Source organism: Squalius cephalus, assembly GCF_949319135.1.
Source record: "Squalius cephalus genome assembly, chromosome: 16".
Lineage (NCBI taxonomy): Eukaryota > Metazoa > Chordata > Actinopteri > Cypriniformes > Leuciscidae > Squalius > Squalius cephalus.
Window position 1 is genome coordinate 23148430 of NC_137137.1, and position 26847 is coordinate 23175276.

At 38.6% G+C, this 26847-nt stretch overlaps 2 protein-coding genes across 6 annotated transcripts in view; one reads left to right on the forward strand and one right to left on the reverse strand.

Moving 5' to 3' along the window:
- Positions 1-336: 336 nt before the first annotated feature.
- Positions 337-10900, reverse strand: gpkow (G patch domain and KOW motifs). The gene is made up of 11 exons (XM_079898167.1): positions 10702-10900; positions 10411-10583; positions 9093-9232; positions 6276-6382; positions 4928-5135; positions 3783-3915; positions 2787-2955; positions 2578-2701; positions 2286-2355; positions 2101-2186; positions 337-1057 (listed from the first exon to the last, which is right to left on the reverse strand). Exons 1-11 carry the CDS (start codon positions 10881-10883, stop codon positions 929-931), a joined length of 1521 nt encoding a protein of 506 aa, XP_079754293.1. The 5' UTR covers positions 10884-10900; the 3' UTR covers positions 337-928.
- Positions 10901-11852: 952 nt separating this feature from the next.
- Positions 11853-26847, forward strand: part of magixb (MAGI family member, X-linked b) — a gene marked incomplete at its 5' end in the record, with an annotated part of 84930 nt that continues 69935 nt past the window's right edge. For 4 of the 5 annotated variants that reach the window (XM_079896774.1, XM_079896775.1, XM_079896778.1 and 1 more), the window contains one exon: positions 12697-12779. In XM_079896774.1, the coding sequence (XP_079752900.1) occupies positions 12697-12779 (83 nt within the window). Of the gene's footprint in view, positions 12228-12696; positions 12780-26847 lie in introns of those variants that run through there. The other variant, XM_079896776.1, reaches the window with a different exon arrangement.

Genomic DNA, 26847 nt, shown 5'->3' on the forward strand with positions numbered 1-26847 from the left:
AGTAAGTTTATGCTTAAAACAAGGAAACCTTAATACTTGCGTTTTCACATGATTTGTCTAAAATATTATGTATGGATAATGAAGTAAACCCAATTTGCAAATTCAGCTTGAAATATGAATAACAATATAAAAGTTCTTACATTTACATCTAAAAATCTATGCTAAATTAAAAGGCCTTTGAAAAAAAGTATAATTGTGTACAACAGGTTTGACAGGAAAGTTAATCATGTTGATAATTTAAAAGTCTTAGAAATTCATGTATCAAATATGATGCAGTATGCTTTGTTTATAGGGTAAAGGATGAGTGATGTTATAGACCAAGATATCAATTCAAAGGCATTTTGAAGGAATTTTAATATTTTATTATAAAAAGATAACATGAGTGAAAATTCTAAGTGGCTTGTGTATAACTTTGTACAAACTGTTAACCTTTTAATAAATTCAGATCTTTACTGGACTAAGAAACCATGCAGAGTTTCAAAAGTTTTTGGATTCTAATTAAATGGCAGTGAGATATTTAATTACATTGGGCCAAAATGAAATTTCATGTTCTTCGCAGATCAGCAGCAGACACTCAAACACTGATGCTACAATGGCTGACCTGCGTAAATGTTCATTATCACTATACAGAGAGGAAAATGCCACTTTTTGTCATTGATCCCGCTCACATTTCTAAGCACAACACAAAATATGCAAAATATTTTTTCGTGACAACAGACTCTCACTAACAAGATATTATGTTGCTTTAAGATCGCAGGTCTCATCATTCAGATGCACTTAAAAATACAACACAACTAGTAAAATAAATTAAGTCTGGGTTGTATTAAAAATGTAATGTATCTGACACGTTGGTCACAAGGAATAAAGGGAAGCCAATCAAAACAGGGTTGGGATGATGAAAGGTGTGTCGTATCATCCGATTGGTTTCTCAGTGTTCTGTTCCGCCCACATAATGACAGATGGCGTCATAGTCGAGAGTGAACAGCTGCTCCTCGTACCGGTCCAGCTGAACCATGGCTTGACACTTCTCTCGGTCCCGCTTCAGGATGCGGCCCACCTGCAAGATAATGCATTATGATTCTACAGCAGAAATATATGGATAGACAAATTATGAAAGACTTAACGATTATATGTGTGGACCACAGATACATATCAAATAAGGATAATAACTTGTGGGCTCTGTACCAAATTCTTCTGAGCTGCCTCGTAGACTACTTAGGCTGCTACTTTCTAAGGCATGTTAGCATGATGCTAAGGAAACACTGTGAAACTGTTTACATAATATATGTGTATATAATTATTTTGTATATATAAATACACACACATGCATGTATACATTTAAGAAACATGTTATTTATATATAATATAAATTATATATAAATATATACAGTATATACATGCAAATATTTCTTAAATATAAACATGCATGTGTGTGTATTTATATATAAAAATAAAAATAAATATACACAGTACACACATATATATTATGTAAACACAAACTTTTATTTTGGATGCGACTAATCGCGATTAATCTTTTCACAGCCCTAAATGGCATGCACAAATATTTTATTTTAATTAGGTTTTACCAATCTTAACTAATTTTAGTAAAATCCAAATCCAAAATAAAATCCATGTTGCTGTGCATTCTGGGATTGTCTCATCTGTGATAAATACCACGCAAGCCTGCCTTTGGACCAAATGAGGTATAAGCAGAGCTATTTTTGTATTATTTACGGTTATATTATTTATTCATATTTTGAATTAGCTTTTATATTTTGGGTTTATGTATGTAGATTTTTATTGTAGTTTTTGTCATTTTAAACTTATTTTATTTACATAACTTGCCACTGCAACATTTCAAATTTTCATTTGATTAAGTTTTGCTACTTCACGTAATATTTATATTTAATTTCATAATTAAATATAAATATTTAATAAATTCATAATGAAAATGATTTGAATAGTTTTACTTTATAACACCACTGCGTATTATCAACATTATTCTGTGTGAAGTTCAGAAGTGTCTGATGCCTACAATGCTTTCTAAGTAGGCGTCCCACTAGGATTTGGGACACAGAGAAAACATGTGAATCCATTTACCTGTCCTCTGTGTTCTCCCAGAACCACCATAATGTAGTCCGAGTCGCTCTTGGGTACAATGGTCTCCAGCATTTTCTGTCTAATATCTGAAACAGACGAATGATTAAAACTTAAAACCAGTTATTAGGCCAAAGTATTATTGTCAAAATGGCTCTTATAATGGTCAAGGTGAAAGTGTGTCGCACCGTCCAGCAGCCTGTTGTCTTCTGTACGACACACACAGGTGTGGGGCGTCACGACATCCTCGACTCTCATCTAAACACACAAAACAAATACATTTTTTTTACTTCAATTTATACTAATATCTTATGGCTTCATAATATCTTAATTACGGAAAACCGGAATAAAAGCATTCTGTTCAGTGTATTTATGAAAACAAGAACACATCCTGTGTGTTTCCCTCCTAAAACACCAATACAGACACTTCAACATCTCTCAGACACTAAACAAACCAGGCTCACAACACTAGTCCAGTACCTTAGAGTTGTAGTATTTGCCTCCTTTGAATGCTTTATCTATGAATCGCACACGGAGGTCCCGTTGGAGCCATGAGGGGGCCGGAGGAGAGGGACGCGACTCTTTAGCCGGGGGAGGCTTCCCTCTGGCAGGAAAAGGAAGTTCACACACATAAATATAGATTCAATAATATACATGCACAACACGGTGTTCTTGAGTGCCTGTCTTACCTGTCTGCACTTGATTCTCTGTGTTTCCTTTTCTTCTGATCTTTCTCCCGGTCTCGATCTCGATCTGTCTTTCCCCTGTCATCTTTGCCGTTTAACTTCTGCTCTCGTTCCCTCTGCTGTTCCCGCTCTTTTTCTCTCTCTTTGTCCTTGTGTGCTTTACTAAGACGACCTGGGAGACAAAAGAAAAAAAACTATTAATTCAATGTTATTTTGGGGCACTTACAGTGGAAGTGAACAATTGAGGAAATGTGAAGCTAATCATTTTATAAAAGCACTTGCATACATTTATTTTTTCTGTAAAACTATTTGAGCTGTAAAGCTGTTTAAATCAATAGCCGTTATAGAAATTTAGGGTTTGCTGCATTTTTAATGCTGAAATCATTGTTTATATCTTGTGGCTATAATTATGAAACAGTGAGTATTTTAATGTTTATGAATTGGTTTCATTCACTTCCACTCTAAGTGCCTAAGAGTTTTTCTTTTTTTTTAAGAAATGAAAGGGAAAGTGGACATTCATAGACAACTAATTGTCTTTTTTAAAAGCATAAAAAAAAATATTTACAATTTTAAAAATGATGAAACCGGTTTCACGTGTGCAAATCTGCTTGTGAGAATCCCAGACCACACAGCTTCTGATTACAGAAAAATAAAGTCTTGCTGATGATGTTTTGGGTTTAAACGCTTGCACTCAAACAGCTTGTTTTCCCACAAGCTCAAATTGCACTTTACACAGTCAGCCAGTTCTTCAGTCTGTGTTATTCTCAACTGTTGAAACTGTAGGCTAAGCTAAGCACAATTCATCAGTGCACATTAAAATAATATGAACTAATATATCAGAGCTCAATTCTACAATCCAATGAAATCATGAGGAATAAAAAATGCCCTGCACAACATTATTTCCCACACATTGAGTTTCACTAGAAACCATGTCACATTCTAGAAGTTAAATGTGTTGTGAATGAATAGTCTTCTTTATAGATGTAAGAGCAAACTCACTGAGGTCTTTGCTGTATTTGTCGTATTCCTTGCGAGGGACTAGTTTTAAAGAGTGCTGACTGATGGTTACTGTCTTGCCGCCGATGGCAAGTTTGACTACAACTCTGGCGTTATCTGGATCCACTCCCTCGATCTGTCAAAGAGACGGTTTGAGAACAAGAAAAGGAGACAAAATAGCAAAAAATAAGAAAAACAGACGGAGAATATCAAGAATAAATGTCACTCAGACTATTCTATTCTAGTATTATATTCAGACTATTCTATTCTATAATTTTGCACAAAAATTCTGGAAATTGTTTCCTAAAATATGTATTAATTGACAGGAGAAGGAGCTAACAACTTATTAACCACCAACCATCGCTGCTGATTTTTTTTATTGAAAGATAAATATACTTTCTATACATATTGGAGCTTTAATGTTTCTTGGTACATATAAACAGGTCCAGATTATGAAAACATAGGGCCCTGGGGGCTATAGCAAACCTAAGGGCCCCCTTCATAGTAGCTTCTTATCTTGGTGCCACAACATTTTATACTACAGGAATAATTTGTCTTTTTTTTTTTATTTTTTTTTTTTTATCATATCTCCAACACACAGAGATACAATGTATTGCATCTCTGTATAATATAACAAATATTCCAGGCTACAACACATTAAAAGCACAAAAGCATTAATACGAGATATGAGGTCAAAGCAAACAGGTTTCCAGACACAGCATTTGTAATTACAGTTGTGTGCAGTTTATCTGGAATCTCATACCTTTCTCAGATCACTAATATTTAAAGTCCCCCTGTAGTCAATAATTTTATTGTAATCTCTGATCACCAAAATTACATATTTAAACTGTTTTTTTTTGCAAGGTTACAAGGTAGTTTGTGATGTCAGAAACACCAGCGATTTTCAAACTGCGTTTTTGAGACTTGAGTCTTTGGTTCACTGCAGTTTTAAGGAGAAACTTGATTTTCACCACAGAGGGACTTTAAAATCTTATATATAATATCTTATAAGCATAATATATGCTTTGCTGGCTTGAAGCCTTGAAGTGCTCCATCTTATGTAATTCCATCATCTCTTTAGTGTGTCAGTACACAGGTTCTCCATTACTGTCACAGAACTGAATACGGATGAAGTAAAGTCCACTCACCTTCCCGTACAGGTCTTTATGCGCTCCTGCTACAACCTGCACACATCCTCCAGGCCCCAGAACCAGCGCCTCCTCTTCTTTCCCCCTCTCATCACCGGGTTTAGGGGGTCTCTTGGGGACGCCGGGCTCTAGGTCTCTGATGGCTGAGCGATCAGCACCCAAACCCAGTCCTTTAGGCCTCAACTGATGCTCTATAGGCTTCACATCTCTAGCAGGTAATAAAAGAAATGAAATAATTAAAAAGGAGCAACTAGGACTAGGATTTTAATCATAAACCACAAGCTAACAGAATCTCCATCACGCGCATGCGCGCATCCCGCCCCTCATAAAGAGCAGCCTGTGTGTTTTCATGTCCATACAAGTGGACAGATGGGCCCGTAAGCACAAAAGATTAAAAAGTCTGCGGCCAGTCTGCGCCAAAGATTCCCTCAGCCGGTCTGAAATAATTCTTCATTGCATTTGACATTAAATCATAATCTCGCGTCATTAATGTCTCCAACTGGGACAATAATCCCAACACAAGGAAACATGAGCAGAAAAGACTTGAAGAGAGCCAAACATCACGTGCATTAGAAAGCGCTTATTGCACAAATCAGTGATGAAACTATAAAGATACTGTAGATAATATTTTATCATTTTAAAGGTGCATTAAGCAACATTTCATGTTAAAAATACCCGTTTTTCTAACCCATACATGCTTAAACAATTGCCTGATGGGCTGAATGAGCCCTTCTCTGATAACTGCGATTGCCTCTATAATCCTGTACAGTAAAATAAATAAGAGGTATTCGGGACGGAATTTGAGACTGGGCGTGACGTCATGCGCGTTCAGTTGCAGTGTTGCAGTTTCGCTTGTCGCCAGAGGGGGCATAGTTCTGCAAAAACTCAGAGACTTGCGCAATGCACCTTTAAATAAATTTATTGTGAAAATGAATTATATATATATATATATACACACACACACACACACACACACACACACATATAGTATATATTATACATACAGTTAGGGATGAATGAGTATCCAATTCCTTAGGCTATAATTGTTCACTAAAAATAATATGAAATAATTGTGTTGAATTTTCAGCTTTTAAATATTTCTTTTTTAATATTGCGATGGCCATTAAAGTATATTGCACTGTACTTTTGAATATAAGCTTAAAGAACATCTGACAAGTTTTTAAATATTAGGAGAAGATCCATCAACATGTTCCTTTTGTCAAAATCGTTTATGACCGATGGATATTGTATTAGCTTGTACTGGGTTTAACCCTGTGATAAACAGAAACAGGTTAAATTTTTCTGCTCCCTCCCACTCGTTTTAATTTCTTTAATTATAATTCCTTACTGTTTAAATGTGCGTCCAATTCCCTCTCCTTGCTTCCAGCCCATTCCCTTCAGCATGGCCAACCCATAAGCCTCCACAGGAACAAGTTCATAGTCGGCCTCTGTGGACTGAATCAGAACGAATCAGATCAATATTCAATACACATCTCAAACATCTCCACAGAGAAATCAAGCACAAGCCAACACACGTACAGACTTACAAAGCAACCAAAAACACATTCAGGCACTAATTAGAAACACACACCTCAACCTACAGAGAAGCTGATAATTAGATGAAATATCACAGCTTCTTTTCTACACAGTGGAATAAACAAAAGCTCTTTGACAGGCAGAGTAGAATTCACTCATAATGACTCTGAGCCGTGTTAAAGCCTAATCAAGCTGTAGCTGGCGCTCTCACTACAATCTACAAGTGATGGACTTGCACTGCAGGAGAAAATGACACTGGAGGTGTGTGTAAGAAAGAGAGAGAGAGAGAGAGAGAGAGAGAGAGAGAGAGAAAGAGAGAGGTTTATGCAGAGTAAGCTGTTTGGATGCAGCAGGAGAGTTCTTCATCACTCATTTCATTAGGACACACCCTTATACCACACACACACACACACACACACACACACACACACACACACAGTAAATGTAACAAGAACACTGCGTGAGCAATGACCTTGAACTGCCCTGTGCTGACACCACATTTGGCACCATAACTGGACAACAGCTCGAGCAGCAGGACATACACTCATAGAACACTAATGAGTTTTAATAAAATACACTTCACAAATCAACAGCTACAACTGCATTAGAAATCCTCAGCATGTTCAAACACTGATATGGCCCGGATTTGCAGTTAAAACAGAGAGATACAGTATCTGTATACAGAACTGATCACAGCCATATACAGCGAGCACAAAGTGGTGCAGTGCCAATAATAGCCATTTCTCTTTTAAACAGTTAGCTTGCATGATGGCAATTTTACTGAGGTCATTTTTTTAAATTTCAAGACGGTCAGCGAGTAAATGCATTCGTGCTGTGGTGTGTTTTGAGCCGAGCTGATACATTTTCTGTGGCGCCCTGTTCAAATGAGCAGCCGTTTTATGTTTCTTATATGCAACAGTACAGTACAGGCAGTTCTTTTCAGTCATTATTTGCATAATGCATAAACAATATATAGAAGACTTATCAAACTTTTGTAATAATTTTATTGAGGAAAAATATATTGCGATAATTATGGTTATCGTTTTATCGCCAAGCCCTATTACATATTAAAATATATGACAATAGAAAACTGTTATTTTAAATTGTAATATATTTCACATTATTACTGTTTTTACTGAATTTTTGACAAATAAATGCAGCCTTGGTAAACGAAAGAGACTTTTCAAAAACATTTTTAAAAATCCCACCCCGGTTTTAAATGATCGTGCATCGACAAAATATATTAACTTATTCTCTTACGAAGTTTTGGCTGTTAAGCATAACCAAATTGCTTATAGCATTAGTCATTGTTTTAGCAAACTCAGCAGTTTTAGCTCCATTTTGTTTAGCTAGACAAACTGTACCAAAATACAAAAGGAGAAAACCAAATTAATGTACTTAGAATATCTCAACTCGCAGTATTTACAGAATGTTAACTCTGTATGATTGTGACACTAATGTTACAGTCATTAGACTTGAGTGCACACCACAGTCTCGTTCTGTGGTATAACTCATTCTGGATCTGTTTCATCCAGCTTCACAGGATTTTTCCATTAATTCAATAGCATTGCTATGATGAATTTGACACTAAAATGAGACCTATGTGCAGGATTCTCAGGAGGAGACAAAGTATTTGCAAAAACATTTAAGTCTTTAATAATTTAAAGGGCCAGTTCACCCAAAAATGAACATTCTGTCATCATTTACTCACCCTCAAATAGCTCCAAACCTGTACGAATTTATTTCTTCTGCTGAACACAAAAGAAGATATTTTGAAGAATATGGGTAACCAAAACCCATAGTTCATCAACTGTTTGGTTTCCCATATTCTTCAAAATAACTTATTTTTCCTTCAAAAGTTCATTTTTGGGTGAACTATCCTTGTAATAATGTGTAACACCATACTGAGAACCAACATTCATTGCTGGATAGACTATCTGAAAACAGTAAGGCCGTGTGTTTCACACGCCTGGCATAATTTTCCAATTGTTTTCAATGGGAGCGCTGCATTTTTAAAATGCCATGAGCGTAACGAGGCACTGAGCGTGTTTTTTTTTTTATGCTGAAACGCTGAGCACTCTGCGTTTTTTTACAGGTCGCCGAGAGTTGAAAAATGTTCAACTTTGGGTAAAACGCAGCGCTCATCACTGTCACTTTTTACCCAACCGTCCAATCACAGTGGAGGAGGCGTGGGACTAACACCACACGACCAACCGCCACATTCTGCTTGTACAACATCAACAGATGACAACAGCAAGCATAATAACAAAACAAAATAATTTAAAACAAGAGCCAGAGAAAATATGTTTCATTGTATCGGCAATTTGATATAGAATCAACGCAGAAACTAAATATGTGTGAAATGAGATACTAGTAACACTTTCGCGGATATTCCGTATCATAACAAGCAAAGCGTCTCAACTGAAAAAAATGCTGCGCGGGTAAAACGCTCTCAAGCGCCCACAGCTAGGCGTTTTCAGCAGAGCGCCTAGCGTTTTCAGCCGGCTAAAACGCTTTAGTGGACACACGGCCTAAAGGGGCCCAACTTTGGTTTATACAGGTTAGGTAAAACAGTTCCTTCCATCCATCTCACTCTCTCTTTTTTTTTTTTTATCCATCAAGGACCTACCGACTCTGGTCTCATATCCACGTTGACTTTGTCACCATCCTCAAAGCCCTCGGGAGCCTGGTTCTGCATGAGGATAGGAATGGCAAGGTTCGGATCCGACTGTGGTCCGTTCTTCCATCTCTCCTGGTGTTTTTGAGACTCTGAAGTAGATGACATTCAAACAGAACTACATTAATACATTATTCTTCATTTAGTAAATGCTTTCTTATAAAAAAATACCCCTGACTTACTGTATTTTTAGTACAATGAGTGAAGGAGTAGAGCATTCAACCTTTGACTTACCAGCCCAGATCTATAACCATCAAGCCACATTATTGCCACAATATACTTAAGAGTGAAAAGAATGTAATGTTTTTGGACATATAATTGCAATTAAATGACACTGTATTCTAGTTTCAATTTATATTAAATGCCATTAGTTGAACATAAGAGTGTTTTGACACACTTAAGTAGTACTTTTGTACTTCTTAAATGTAATTTCATAATTACTTCTATTGTCTTTGAAATACAGTTAAAATGTACTGCTAAATGTACTGACAAGCATTTATAGAAAACTAAAATAGGCTATGCTTTAATGTATTTTTTATTGAAACTAGTTTGTTGTGCATTTAAACGTATTTGTAATTACACATTTGGAATTTAGTATGTTACCTTTTAAATGTAATATTAAATACAGTTACAATTAAAGTATGTTTATGTTAGTCAAGTCAAGACATCAAAATAAGTGTACTTCTTTAAAACATGACAAAATATTATGAAAACAATTAATTAAAGGTGTACTTAGATGTATTAAGAAGCAGTCATGAAAGTGCACTCTCTTTCAGTACACTTAAGTGGCATTTTATTTCATTAATATATCTGCAAGTACAGTATTTTTTTATTTAACTTTAACATTTGAGGTATAATAGTATAAGCGCACATTCAATTCAATTAAGCAACATTCTTTTTCACAAGGGAAATCCTTAAGATTTATTGTCATCTGAAACTGTAAGGTAAATTTGGCATCTCACAAGTACGTTAAACAAAAAGTAAACAAACTTGTTGAGTTTTGAAATCTAGCGACTTGGACAGCCTTTTAGGGATTAATATGCTACTTTTTGCAGTACTGTGTCAACATTTTGTAAACACTAAACTATTAAAATATTAATTTACAAATGTACTGACGTGGTATTCCAGTCTAAATGCCATGAATCATATACGTTTGGTAATGTTAGGCTAACGTTATATTTGTGGGTGCCCAAAAACGCTTCCTTAAAGGCATCTCACGTGGTTTTAAAACGCGTCCAAAACCAACTGAACGAACAATAGAGCAACACACCTTCGATGAGTTCTTTGACGGCTTGAGACTCCACCGTGTCCTGCGCCTCCCGGGACGGGTCTTTGGTCTTGTCCTCGCTGCTCTTTTCCCCTCGCTCAGCATCCTGTCGGTACCACCGGTTCTTGTGGATCAACGGGATAATAAGCTCCTTCGGTTTCTCCACCGGTTTGGTTCTGTAGAAGCAACAGACATACACGAGTTGAAGCACACGATAAGATTATAAACAATCAACATTATACTGCTTTTATTGAGACTATTTGCTAACCTAGCTAACGTTAGCATTCAACTCACCCTTTTAGTTCTTTCCCTTCGACTTCAACTAAAAAATCTCGCTCTTCCACTTTCCCGGATTTGGCCCTGCTCAATGTTTTACTAAAACCGAAAGATATTGGGGCAGATTTTTTGCCTCCATCATCCTGGCCAATATTAATCTTCAGTGATTGACGCTCCTCTTGCCACTCCGGCGACGCCATGTTTGTTGTGTGTTGTAATCGCTGGTAAATGTAGTTTTATTGTGCAAACATCTCTATACCCGGAAAGGTTCAAAAGACTACAATTCCCATAATGCGACACGGTACTAACGAATTTCTATCTTATGTTTTAAATATTTAGAGAAAATGTTGTCTAACATTGATAACGCACAAATAACTGTTCTATTATTTTGTTAGTAATATATTATTATATTAGTAATGAATGTAGTTCTACCTTGTTTAAACTCACCTTGCAATGACCCCTAATTTAGTGGAAAGTGGGGTTAAATTAGCAGTGAAAATATAAGACAAGTATAGTTTAGTACAAATTATTAAACAATATTGTGTTACTAAAAAAAAAAATACTTTTTTTTTTTTTGCTTCTAAGTATGGAAATTGTTGTAACAAAAATGAATATAGCCTACATGACTTAAAAATTAATCTAGTTGTTTAGCCTATATTTTGCCCGCAAAGTCTGGGCGTAGGTTTGTAAAAGTGTTCATAAAAGTGATTATGATCAGTGATTCATAATCAGTGATTAATAAGTGTAGCCTAATTAAAAATAAAAAAAAATCATCTTCGACTCTCATAGACTATGCCCATCCATGACTATTTTTCTTTATTCAGGCAGAGCCCTGCTGGAAAAAATAATAATAAAAAAATAAATCTTAAACCAGCCTAAGATTGTTTGCTGGTCTTTGCTGGTTTATGTCGGTTAAGCTAAAGGACAGTTTCCAAAGTCCATCTGAAACCAGCACACAGAGCAATCTGAGCAATCTCAGAGACCAGCAATTAAACCATTTTACCTTGGTTTAAGCTGCTGCTTCTTTTTTTAGCAGGGAGAGTGTGGTAAAATTGAAATGCCCTTCCACACTTTCCCAACTCACTTATTATCTCAATCCTCACATTTCACCTGTCCGCATTCCCTCCCTTGACCTATCACGCTTTTAACAAAACCGGCAAACTACCTGGTTCGTTTACACAAGGGGCGGATCTTCCCCTTTTATCTTTCCTCCCCTCAGCGCCTCCAATATCGCTTCTTACTCTTATTACAGTGTTCTTTCCCTTATTGCCTGCGCCTGGGAATATCGAAGCGTGCGCTAGATGCGATATGGACCGGTGACACGCATCGCTTCCCGCAGCAATGCCTCCACGGACATCCGTGCCACTGTCCTCCAGTTCCTAATCGATACTGTCGCCGTGTTCTGCTTATTGAGCGATGCGAGGAGCCAGACTCAGCATAACCGCTGCAATGTAACCGATCAGCGCATTTATCCAGAAAGTCAGAACAATTACGCGGATTAAAACGCCTCGGGACACACGATGAGGAGAAAGATAACTATGAAGGTAAGATTTGGGCTCTGCCATTGATTCTAAGTGGGCGTGTTGCTGTGTGAAAAATGAAAATCACTATTGGTGCTGCTAATACCAAGAAAATTAAAAAAAGCTATTCAGTTTGTTCGGGACATAAGTTATCATTGGCCCAAAAGCCACAATCCAATGACAGTGTCTGTTGTTTTGGAGTGTCTACAACCAAGTGCAAACGTGCTGTCCGATCCGATGTGCGTTTTTTTTTTTTTTTTTACCCTGTGTTTTTTTCCTCGCGGATCATCACTGGTCCCGTTCCCAGCTGAACACACACTGTCCACTACGCGTCTGGCGCGCGCGTCTCATCTGCGTGCAGACAGTGTTCTCGGTAGAAAACAGACGGTTAGAAGTCGTATAAAGTTACAAATCTCGCAGCATCCTTCTGAATAATTAACATTTAGGAATTATTTTTAGGATTTTGACCGTCGGGGTCAAATCTAGTTTATCAATGTATATAGACGCGTTTAAACGGATGATTTTTGAACGGTTGAATTGTTTGAAGAGAATGTGTGTGTGTCAGCGGCAGTGCAGGTGAGTGTGTTTTCTGCTAAATATCCGTGTTGAAGAAATGTTTGGACTGTAAATGTGGGTGTGGGAGAGACATTAGACAGAGAGATATGTTGAGTTTGTGCTTGTCAACAGATTATGCTAGTAGATCTATCTATCTATCTATCTATCTATCTATCTATCTATCTATCTATCTATCTATCTAAAGGCTTATTTTTAAATTTCAGGCTGTCAAGTCAATTCAGTTTCAACTTGACAAAATGTTCCTTTTTTATTTTATTTTTATCTTTAAATAATTACTTTTTGAAGTTAATACAAATGTATTAATAGATAAGTGTTGACTTATGATCAGACTTAATATACAATTTATTGATTTATTTGTTTGTAAATAATACAAAGTATTATAAATAAATTATTATTTATTGTTTCAAATTAATGACAATTTAACATACACATTACTTCAATCATACACATAATTTAATTTCAACTGAAATTGATATATATATATATATATATATATATAAATGCATTTTATTATTTATTATTTGTAATTTATTTGTTAGTATACTTATTAGACCTTCATCTGCACATTAAGATGAAACCATTTATAATATGCATATTGCCAGATGGCAGATATTAATTTATTTAGCTTGTTTATTTATTTTTTTATTTTTTCATCATGTCATCACCTCGATGCTTGTCTTTGCATTTCAGGTTTGATCAACTCTTGAAAGCATGTATGTGTGAATATGTTTATGTAACTTTTAATCATTTATGTGACTAGTGTATGCGTGTAAGAAACAGGCAGAGAGATGCTGGAGTTCTTGCGGTGTTTTTGGGTGTGTCCTGTCCTCATCTGGTTCTGAAATAATGAATGTTGTGACCCAGACTTCACAACAGTGCATTGCTGTAGGCTCAGGGAGCAGTCAAGGTTATCCTACAGTTATGAATCATTCATTAATATGAGAAAGAGACAGGGAGGAAGAGAGAGAAGTCTGAAGAAAGCAACAATTGCAATATTCCCCATCCCGAATCACTGAGAAACACTCAGTTCACACTCCAGGCTGTGTGTGTGTGTGTGGACATGTTTTTCTACACCGGTGGGGACTTAAACCTGAATGCACACAGACTCATGGGGACTCGTGTCACCGTGGGGACCTAAATTGAGGTCCCCATGGGTACAAAAGCTTATAAATCATACAGAATTAGTTTTTTTGAAAATGTAAAAATGCAGAATGTCTCCTGTGATGGGTAGGTTTAGGGATAGGGGCAGTGTAAGGGGATAGAATATACAGTTTGTACAGTATAAAAACCATTACGTCTATGGAGAGTCCTCACAAAGATAGTGCACCAGACTGTGTGTGTGTGTGTGTGTGTGTGTGTGTGTGTGTGTGTGTGAGAACATATGGTCGTGTGTGTGCGAACTCTACAGCCTCCCCCTCACCATCTCAATTTCAGCGAAATTATCAATCCAACTTCAACCAATTACTTATAATCATCTTATTGAAGCCGTCTGAATGTTGCCTGGTTTGAGTTCATCTGATAGCTGAGTGTCTGTTAATGAGAAGATTCTGATCCTCTGCGCGGCGCATGTATTGTGTGCGCTTGTTAATTGTGTGATTATATGCACACTCCACACCTCACTTCATGCATATTCAAGGTGATGTGTTGAAGGCGTGGATGAAGGAGAGAGATATGTGTGGATGCTGCAGTTTACCCTTGCTGTAGTGTATAGGATAGCGCTGCAAGACAATTCTGCTTCTTTGACTCACTGTTTGCATTGCATGGCCATGACAATCTGCTAATCTGTCTCATTCAGTCTCAGATGTCTAATGGAATATCAATCATATTATGAGCAATTGTGAAGGTCGTTCGTAAAGGAATTGATGTCACACTAGAAACTAGTTAATCCAAAAATTCTGTCGTCATTTTTCTAACCCTCATGTTGTATGACTTGTTTTCATGAAACAGAAATGGAGATATTTTCAAGAGTTTTTATGGTGGTCTTTTCCATACAACAAAATCATGCAGTGACCAGGGGCTACGTTTGGCATTTTATTATTATTAACAAAACTCAACAAAATGAACAAAATAAATAATTAAAATTAAATTATAAATAAAACAGTAAATTAAATTATAGAAAGAACCCTTTCAGACACTCATAAATGTATGTCAAGGTCAGTAAAGTCTCTTAAAATATGAAATCATATGAACTTTTTATGACAAGATTAGTGAAATGTCATGTGGTGCAACTCTTGAAAAACTTATATTTACATATTTACATAGTCTTATGAAGTCATGGCATTTGTATAAAAAAATACTTTTACCCTGAAAAATATATTTTAAAATTAAAAAATATTTAATTCAAATTGATACAATTAATATTTTTTACATTCACATGTATTCAATGTGTAAGGACAATATGGTAGGCCTTTAACTTACCTACTTGGTTGTTCTACATGACAATTTCAACAACAATTCAAAGCCAATATGAAACCCACATGAAAACAAACCTTTTTACGAATGTAGCACATGTATTGTAAACTGGAGCTGTAAAACTGTAGACCTAGATGGACATCTTTGACCGTTGCACTGCGTCTCGCATCTTTTGAACATATCTTTTTGACCCTGCCTCTTTTTTCATTCATCAGCGCTGCGGATCAGCAGTTGGATACTGTAATGCGCGACTCGTGTTTTTATGAGCAAAAACGTGATCATCCCCTTACGCCTGTCACTAAGATGTAAAAAAAAAAAAAAAAAAGTCAAATTGAACAGATAGTGAAACTGAAGCACTTCTCATGCTGGCCAATGAAGACAGCGGCACAGCATTTAAAGATCATTTCCGATGACAGACTTCACAAAATTTACCGGTATTTTGGTGCTGATGTGTGAATGGTCTCTTTTTAATAGTAAAAAGCCTCAGTTACTTGTGTGAACAGCATATTTGTGTATTTACCGGTAAAGTAATTCTGGTAATTTCATGGTAATTTACAGGGATTGCTATGGGAAAGGGGATAATGATGACAAAATATTCATTTTTGTAGCACACTGTCCCTTTAAGCATATAATGTAATGGCACAAGACTCAGGGGCCATTTGCACAACACTGTTTTCAACTTAAAACATACAACATTTTATGTGTTTTGGTAGTTCATTTACACATCATTGGCGTTTTGGGGACCCAAAAGCACTTTTGAAAACGGTTTCAAAGAGCAAGTTTTTGAAAACGATTCCGTTGCCATCTCCGTGTAAACTACAAAAACGTGAATTTGTGAAAACGGTGACGTCATGTGAATGCGTATTGTGGCTGAGTCCATAGGCACATAGTGTTTGTTTACAAAGTGACATTGCCACCTACTGGCCCGGCATGCAGAATATAGTGTTTGATTGTGGTTGTTTTCGTAGATCGTTTTGACAATGGTGTCGTCTGTACATGAAAAATGCAGAAGAAAAACTTTTCCATACTAAGAACACTCTTGTTGTATACGTACCCTAAGGACAAAAAGCATAGTAGAACTATCACAACACACCAATCAATGAACCAAACTGTTTGAACACTTAAATGTTAACCTGGGTCAGTGAAGTGTGGCACAGTCTAGATTGTATCGTTCTTTATCTTCCCACTATTTAACCCGAGAGTCAATACCTGGACCATAGTTCCCCTCGCTTCATTATCCAGGCCAAATGGACCTTGACATGTCTGTTGCTTGGAACAACACAAATATAAATCTGAATGGTGATGGATCTGTCCTCGTTATATGGATATTGATAGCAGGTACGGAATAAGCGTGTCGCTGTGAAATTGTTACAAGTAAACCGCACACAGCCTTGAGCTGTAGGCTGCACTGCTGCAGGGATCATATCAAGTGAGCAGGAGAAGAACGAGGGATGGAAGACATGGTTGAGGAGGGAGAAAGAGAGGGGCAAGGGATTGAAGGAAGGATGAGGAGGCGGTGGGAAAGAGGAGGAAAAGGAGAGAGAGTGCAGAAGGGAGAGATGGAGGGTCACCTTCAGCGATGGCATCTGATTCAGCACAATCTTTCCCACTCGGGTTACTACACTGTGACCTAGCCGAGCATGCTGGGACTCTTTCTGTTTCATTTTCTGTCTCTTTCTATCCCTTCTCCTTTGACCTTTCATCTATACAAACTCAATCTTCTCTCATCCTTCCTATTTTTGCCCTTCTAGTGCTACTACACGCAACTCAGGATTTATGATTTGTGGTGGTTTAACTTTCTCCAATATCATGTCATTGTCATCATGGAGCTTTAGAGTCTTTTGTCATATCACGATTTACCAAGACATTTTTCGTGTTTGGATCATTTTTCATCTCGCTTTGGCTCAACAGCTTTGGTCTTTCTCTCGCTCTATCTTTATAGACAATCACCCCACCTCCGCATATTTTCGCTCCGTCATACTTTTGTTTTGAGTCTCTGCACATCATTCAGAGACAATTATGTCTTATCTCTCACAATAAAAGACTTTAGATTTGGAAAAAATACAATTAAAAGCTTTCAGGCATGTTGTTTCGCATTGTCACTTTTGATCTATGACTGAATCTCTGAAGTACTTTGCTGTTTATTTCCATCTATTTTTTGGGACGGATAATTTTTTGTAAAAAAAAGGCAGCACATTCTCTGTTTTTACACCTAAATACTTTACAGGCTCGAATTTGGACAATATACACCACCATTCAAAAAATGTGGGGTCATATGTATATGCATAATATATGTGTATCATTAATTGATACTTTTATTAAAGGGGTGGTATAATGCCCTTTTCACAAGATGTAAAATAAGTCTCTGATGTCCCCAGAGTGTGTATATGGAGTTTTAGCTAAAAATACCTCACAGATATTTTTATATAGCATGTTAAAATTGTCACTTTTTGAGGGTGAGCAAAAATGCATTGTTTTTGTGTCTGTCGCGTTAAATGCAAATGAGCTGCTGCTCCTGGCACAGGGGGCGGAGCTTCAACAGCTTGTGTCCTTTTACCTCACACATACATGTACTGAAAATTTCAAAAACTTTTAGCCTTTTGTGTTCAAACTGGAGTCAGACAAAGATTGAGAGACTCAAGAAGAAGTGACAACACATAGACAACATTTCTAAATGGTTAGTTGATGAATGTATGTTGCTTATGTGTAGTTATCTTCTAGTCATTGGTTAGCATATTCTGTCATGAAAATCTATAAATCATGTTCCCGGGGGCGGGGTTTATGTAAATTTTAGGGTTTGTGATGTCACTAACCCGGGAGGAAGCTTGTGTAGTCCCTACCAGCCGTTTGTTGTAGTTCTTAAAAAGCAATTTCTTTAAAAGCAAATATCTCCCTTTGCTTTGAACTTTGAGCGTTGTGACTTTGCAGATGTTGTTTATGCTCAAACAGCAACATTACACACTAACTAAAGTTAAAAAAGAGAAATCATAATCATCCACCCCTTTAAGCAAGGATGCATTAAATTGATCAAAAGTGAAAGAAAAGACTTTATAATGTTACAAAAGATTTCTATTTCAAATCAAAGCTGTTCTTTTGAACTTTCTATTAATCAAAAAATCCTGAAAAATCTATTGCGGTTTCCACAAAAAATATTAAGCTGTTTTAAAATATTTACCGTTTTCAAAATTGATAATAATAATAAATGTTTCTTGAGCAGCAAATCAGTGTATTTGAATGATTTCTGAAGGATCATGTGACACTGAAGATTTTTGAAATATATTTGAAATATATTAACATGAAATTCAATAATATTAATATATAATATATAAATAAACTCAGCCTTAGTGAGCATAAGAAACTTCATTCAAATACAAACTTTTGAATGGTAGTGTACATGATTTTATAAACCCTTATTAAATTTATAGCAGCACATTTATTTCCTACCCTGATTGTATTGAGCTTCATGGGTATTAAGTCTAACATGTGTGTGTGTGTGTGTGTGTGTGTCTCCTTAGGCTGTGTTTGGGAATGTTTGCTGTGTGTTTTTCAGCCCACTCACATTTAATCTTTTATTTTTAAATCTGTCACGGCTGTCCGTGTGTGTCGGCTACACCAGTGGCCCAGATTTGGGCAGGATTGAGCATCACAGAGTTTAATGCACCCCGTGTCTGAGGGTTCGGGAGAGTGATTAGATGCGAGATGTGTTACTATCAGACATTCTCCAGCGGTCTATAGGCTGTGTGGATGCTCAGGTTCGTTTGGAGGTTGTTTGTAATTTAAGATGCATGTGCTGGCTGGCCTCCAGCAAGTGTCTCCATGGAGGGTGATGTAAGATTAGGGTCAGCGCAGCCAAATACAGGTTAGGACAGTGAAGGGGTGACATAACTGCTCAAATGCAGGTTTTTAAAAAATATTAGACTACGCCAAAGCTTAAATTATTATTCCTAGTAATGCATTAGACTGTTGTGTACTATGTATTTTGATGTGAAGTGATTTTTCGAATGTAACTGTAATCTGATTACAAATAATTGTAGCTGTAACTGAATGCAGGTACTCATATTTTGTATTTTAAATACGTAATGCCTTTACATGTATTCCGTTACTCCCCAAACCTGAACATGACTGACAGCGAATAAAAAATTTCAACAAAGGTATCGGTAACTAAATAAAAAAAAAAAAAATTATGAAGACAGAACAAGTAACAAACAAAGCTTCATACAATAGTACAAAACAAAGTGTGGTATTAATTGGTAACAAGGGATCCGAAAATTACATCATAATATTTAAGAACACAAAATTTTCTACGGGCACTACAACGGTCGTAATATAACGTCACTCTTTTTATAAATATAAATCCAACATATAACAAATAATAATAAATCCAAAAAGTAAAAATATACAATCTACTCCACCTTACTGCAAAAAAAAAAAAAGTTCATTCTTCAAGCCAGTCAAGCCGTGGCTTATCGATCTTCTAAAGTCAAAAATCAGTTTTTAATGAATATTTTTCATGGACTTTCTATACATAAATGGTGAGTTTTTAGCTGCTGTAGCTTTAAGACTCTTCTCAAAATCTGCATAACATTGTATAATCTTTACAAAACAATATGTAGCACACAATCTGTTAAGGAAAGACTAAAATAGTCCAGGATCTTGTTAAAAATAAACTGCTGCCTCTAAATGCTAAAAGCTGTTAGCTGCTAGCAGTAGGAGCAAGAAGTAGCTCAAAGTTTGATGAACTTTACGCATCTTTTTTCATTAGTCATATGCCAAATGGATGTATATATCTGTCCTAATTTCTCCTATTATTTACCGTGACACAGCGAGTCATGTTGATGAACACTGAATAGACTTGTGAATAAGAAGAAGCAGAAGTGTGCTTAATTTTATTATGGACTTGTAGTGTACTTCAAATCTTAAATGTATGTTTAGAAAAAAATTACTTCGAGATAATATTAATGAAATAAAAGACCACTTAAGTTTTTAATGTCAGTGACTACATTTTTAATGTCAGTTTTAATTTAAATCATCATGTTTCAATAATCTTTTTATGTTTTAAAATGCACTTATTTTGATGTGTTTAATAACATACTAAAGCATATGTAAAGTATTTTTTAAGACATTTTAACACAATAGATGTATGAAATTTCATATAAAGATGTACTTACATCCTACTTATATGGGTCAAATGAGTACTCTCAAGTTCAGCTCATTCCATTTAATTTAAATTTACTATAATACATTTTCATGTAATTGTAAACAACATGCAACTAAGTGTTTGAAAATGTCTCTGTTTTGTATGGTAACCCTCGTTCCCCGAGGAGGGAATGGAGACGTAAGCCAGAAGTGATTCTGACGAATGGGGATCGCTTGAGAGCCTATCTACTTCGAGTGAAACTAAACGAGCCAATGCACATTGGCATGCGATAATTGCATCCTTGTTTTTCTGCTGAGGAGCCAGACCTGTGACTCGGCCATACAGCGGAAGCTCAGCAATTGTGGTGAGGGAACTTACGTCTCCGTTCCCTCCTCGGGGAACGAGGGTTACCATACGTAACCGAGACCTTCCCTTTGTCAGCTCACTACTACGGGGAACGAGGGTTACCATACGTAACCGAGACGTTCCCCTTTGTCAGCTCACTACTACGTAAGTCAGAAGTGATTCTGACGAATGGGGATATTTACCAAAACTCCACGGCTGCTGGCCCTTCCAGCACTCTGCTCGAGCCTCCTGGCCTGACCGCAGTGTTGGGCAGAAGTAGGAGCTCTAAGTAGAGAAGGTCAGTCACTGCTTATCCGCAAGACCCACTCAGTGTGACTTATTGGATAATGTTGGGAAAGCGTGCTCTTGGGGAAGGGAACGCTGTGGAAGCCACATCCTACCCCGGAGGGAGGCACTGTGACAGTTACACGGACTAGCCAAGCAGGATAGTATGACATATGGCAGTCTCTGGGGTGGTTCCAGTCTAGTTATAAGGGAGAAAGAACACCAGCAGAGACAGACACGGGCTCGTCCGCAGTGGAGCAGGCCGTGGAGGGGTCGCCGCAGGGACTACTACATATGGACACCCAGCCCAACTAGAGCCCTGCACGGGCCAAAAACTCCAGCCCTAACCCGGCCCTGGCCCGTGGTGTTCAAGCCCTACCCGGCCCCAGCCCGACAACGGCTGCAATTTTTTCAGCCCGAACCCGACCCGACCCGAGACGTATCACTTTAAGATCTCTCTGACGCGCGCTCTTTGACGCGCGCTCTTTGATGCGCGCTGTCTCTGCTTCACGCACGGCACATCACACGCTACTAAAAGCTAAACTTTTATTATTGGCCTGAAACATCACCAATCATGCCCACAAATATTGAACAGACTGTCCATTAGAGAGAAGCATAAGCATGCAGTAGAGAATATAGTGCTACAGGATCCAACCGCAAAAATAAGTAAATAAACGGCCTACCTTTCTTTGCTTTTAAGTAACTAAAGAACAATGTTCAAAAATGAAGAACTTTTCGCCAACTGTTAAATAATATTAATAAAAAATAAAATAAAAAATCCAACTTCTCCCTGATCCTCTGCATGGTCAACTGTCACCTGTTAATGCATGATGAGTGACGCGTGCATATTTGTGACAATTTGCGTATTGCATTTGTGTTGCTTAGGCGATGTATAATATTTATAAAATAATAAATACAACAATATTTCACACACATTATGTGACGTGTGCTCTGCACGTATATGGGCACAATGAAAGGAGAGAAGCTAAATAAGCCCGAGTCCGACCCGAGCCCGATCTGTAAAAAAAAAAATGGCCCGAGCCCGGCCCGAATGGGCTTAGTGTGTCGGGCCCCGTCGGGTTCCGACGGGCTTGCAGACCTCTAAGCCCAACACAGGTTCCAGAATGCATATAAGTGTAGGCCTGGCGTCAGTCGCTCCGCAACATCTGACTGCCACAGGGGTGACGGAGGAATTCACAGGGTTAGCAATTTCTAGGGAACATTACTGGAGCAAATAGACGCACGTACCCGGCCCATGGGGGCGGGAGTGGCGTTGCAAGATGACACTAAGAACGGGTCCTTCGTGCTACTGGCCACTGGGGGCGAATATACGGGAAGATACCGGCTCTACACGTAGGCTATAGAATCTAGCGAACGTGTTAGGTGTCACCCAGCCCGCAGCTCTACATATATTTGTCAGTTAGGCGCCTTGAGCCAGTGCCCAGGAGGAAGCAACACTTCTACTTGAGTGTGCTCGCAATTTAGGCGGATTTAGTCTCCTCGCTCCCCTCAGGAACCTGACGATCAAGTCATGCTTTCCCAACGACTTACCTTCAACTGCATCATGATGTGCGGTGATAGTGGCAACATACACTTTGAGGGTGGAGGGAGACAGCCTTTGCTCCAACCCATCTTGCAGGAAAGAAAGCACGACTCTGATCTTCGGGGGTCATCCCAGTGGGAAGAACACCATTCGACGAACAGGTTCCACTTCAGAGCATAGAGGCACCTCGTTAAGGGGGCTCTAGCAGAAGTGATGGTGTCTACCAGCGTTTGGGGTAGGTCATCTAGAACCTCCGCGTCCCGTCCAGGGACCAGACATGAAGTTTACAGAGGTCTGGACGCGGGTGCCATAGAGTCCCCCGTCTCTGAGAAAGCAGGTCCTTCCTCAGAGGAATGGGCCAAGGAGGTGCTGTCATGAGGAGCATGAGTTCTGGGAACCAGGTCCGGTTGAGCCAATACGGCGCAACTAACAAGACCTGTTCCTCGTCCTCCCTGACTTTGCACAGTGTCTGTGCGAGAAGGCTCACTGGGGGAAATGCATACTTGCATAAATGCATACTGATATGCCCGTCCCTCAAACGCAAACCGCAGGAACTGTCTGTTTCGAGAAAGAATTGAGACATGAAAGTACGCATCCTTCAGGTCGATTGCTGCAAACCAATCTTGGGGATGGATGCATTCGAAAATGTGTTTCTGCGTGAGCATCTTGAACAGGAGCTTGTGCAGGGCCCGATTCAAGGTTTGCAAGTCCAAGATCGGCCGTAACCCACTGCCTTTCTTGGGTACGATGAAGTAGGGGCTGTAGAACCCTGTCTTTATAATGGCTGGAGGAACCGGCTCAATCGCGTCCTTCGCCAGTAGGACATCGATCTCTGCCCGCAAGACATGAGACATGACATGAACTTGGGAGGAGTGGTATAGGCCTTCGCATAGCCGAGTCTGATGGTACGGATGAGCCAGTGAGATGGACTGGGAAGCGCCAGGCTCTCAGACACCGTGCAAATGGGACCACAGACATACCCAGGGTGGGGCAGCGAGGTGGAACTCAGGGACTCGGCACTGAGGCGGCCCGAAGCGGAGTCTGAATGTGTTGTGCCACACTTACCTGGTTCCAAGGTGGGGCAGAGGGTGCGTGGGAAGGCTTGGTAGTGTCCTTGAGTCGCACGCTGCTGCCCGCTGGCGACGGAAGAGGGGGAAAGGAGTGGCAGGACTGCCCTTGACCTCTGACGTGGACATGTCCTTTGCTGTATGCAGTTCCTGCATAACCCCTGGCTCGGGTCTACCCTTGTACAATTCCTTGAGCGCCTTGGTCTGGTAGACCTGCAGGAGCGCCATGGCATGCAGGGCGGAGGCAGCTTCTCCACAGGCTGAGTAAGCCTTGTCCGTGAGAGTAGGGGCCCAGGAGGGGAGGTGCAGATTTCCCCGCCAGGAGGTAGAGGTCTTGGGACATAGCTGCATCGCCACAGAGCGCTCCACCGGGGGGATCTCCATGTAACCCTTAGCTGCTCCGCTGTCGAGGGTAGTGAGGGAGGGAGAGGCACCAGAACGGTTTCGGGCAGAAAAAGGTGCCGTCTATGCTCTGCTAACCTCTCCATACACTTCCGGAAAGAAAGGCACTGGGGCGGGGCGCTGAGAACCAGCATGGGCCGCCCCGAGATACCAATCTCCAGCCGCGATGGTACGGGACACCGTAGAGGGTTCCACTCAAGCCCGACACTTGCGGCGGCCCGGGAAAGCATAGCCTTGAGTTCTGGGTCTGACTCAGACAACGTTGGTGCACCCGAAGGAGGCAGCGCAGCCGAGTCTTCATCCCCAGAGAACATTAGCTCACCCTCCGATGCAGCGACCGACATTTGATCATCCGGTGGAGCTCCAAAAGAAACTACTGGGGCCATTATATGATGACTGGGGTAGCGTTATAGAGGAGTCAGGGGCCCGAGAAGACCAAGGCTATTAAGGCTCAGATCACCAAGGCTATTAACCGAAGTAGGCCTCTTCTGCTGGGCAGAAGAAGCATTAGATAGGGGAATAAGCGAAGGGGCTCCATCTCTGTCTCGACCATAACACCGCAATGGTTATGTTCCCGCAGTGGGAACATGAGTCATCCATGAGCATCATTTCAGTGTGCCTATAGCCCAAGCACGTGATACAGCGATCATGCCCATCAGCCGGAGTCAAACATTGGCCACATCCAGAAACACACGATCTGAATGACATCTTGAAAAAGACGCAGGGTCAGATTGTGTAAGCTCTTTTGGGAATTTTTTTGAGACTCGAACAGCAACATTCTAACAGATGCTTGAGAGAACAGGAACAGCATGCACTATCTGGCTCCGAAGCGAAAGACAAAGATGCGACGCACTTGCTGCTCATATGCTCGCGCCGCGATGCACAGCAGCTGGTGCAATTATCGCATGCCAATGTGCATTGGCTCGTTTAGTTTCACTCGAAGTAGATAAACAAGCGATCCCCATTCGTCAGAATCACTTCTGACTTACGTAGTAGTGAGCTGACGAAGGAGAACTTTACCTATAGTTTGCACTTAAGGATATTCTTTTAAGTATATAATTTCAGTATTAAGTACTCTTTTTAAAAGTATGCTAAAGCATATTTCTTTTTCACAAGGGTAAGCGTAGTTGATGTGTATTTGGATAGTCATCTATCACATTTTCTGATTTTCAAATATATAATTAAACCCTGTTATATAAAATATCAAGAAACCAATAAAAGCATTATTGGACTATTGGTCCCTCAGGATTCTGTGAAGGGAAGTAATTCATTTCATTGTGCAGTCAGAGAGTTCTCATGCTTAACAACACTAATACAGCAAGGATAAAACAAACAAGGTGGAATGACTGAGTAAATTGATTCCTCACATGCTTTGTAAAGGAGAAAACCTGCAAGGTGAAATGCTCAGTATTAATTTAAAGATTTGTTTCCTTTGTCTTTCCCCACTTTTGTCCCCAGCTGGCATAACAATCAGTCCGCACAAACACAGATGCCTATTTCACGCTGAGTGATATTCCTATTAGAGCAAGGTGTTTCTCATATGAATGAGGTGCTTTTCCTGCTTTGACTGGAATAAATGTTCTAGATTGTTGAGCAGATGCTGTCACTGCATGTTTATAAGATTAATCAGATATAACAGGTGCAATATTCACCTTACAACTCTTGTTTATTTCTGTTAGGATAGATGTCATGAGGCAGATACCTACTGTGGTTTGTTGCTGTTGCTGGTAGATGTGTTATTGTTAATGACTGTTAGTCTTCATTCTTGGTGGACATTTTTTATTACTGCCGCATATACATTATATTATTATGAAATTCTTTTTTTGATAAACAACATGTTCTTTTAAATTCAATCCTTTGGTGGTTTAATCTTTATTCTGTCTCAGTCACTGTTTCTTTTTGTCTCTTACTTTCAAATGTTCGTTGCCCATTTTTTGATTGATTGACTGTGGAATTCAATTAGACACTCTTGTAATTGAGTCATTTTGTTTACACTCTTCTCTGTACTTTCATAATTTGGGCACGTCTCTGTTGAGATTGAGACTGCAGTTTGTAGGTGCGGGCTCCAAGATTTGCGGAACAACATTGACCCTATCTTTAACTGAAATGTTTATACCAAAATATATAATCATGATAATACAGGTGGTAAATAGAAGGTCAGAGAAATTACTTAGTTTATCATTAATGACCTTTAAATAAAAAAAATAAAAATGTTAAACATGTTCAGACAGTGCACACCGTTAACTTGTTACATGTATGCCTAGTTTCTTTGTGTTTCCTGTGACCTAGTTTCCCCCAGTTTGTTTAATTCATGTTATTCACCTGTGTCCTGTTAATTATCTTATCAAGCTCCTTTGTTTGCTCCATGTTCTCATCAATGTAATGTTTTGTTCCGTTTGGTATCCTGTATTATCTCCTGAGCTTTGTCATTAAAGACTATTCTACTAAAGTTCTTCATCTTCATGAGTTTAACACAACCTAGTTGAGACATAACCACACAAAAACAAAACATCAAAACTACAACTCATGCCACAAAATAATAATAGTTGTAACACTTTACAATAAGGTTTTATTTGTTAACATTAATGTAATATCTAACAATGAGCAATATATTTTAGTTAATATTAGATAACATGAACTAACAATAAAGCATTTATTAATCTTAGTGTTATTTTCAACATTTACCAATGCATTATTAAAATCAAAAGCTGTCCATTAATATTATTTAATAGACCTGAGCTAACGTGAACTAACAATGAACAGTTGTATTTTTATTAGCTATTGTTAACAAAGATGAGTAAGATGAGGATGTATGTAACAAATGTATTGTTATTGTTAGTTAAGTATACTGCATAACTAATAAGAAATCAAAACATA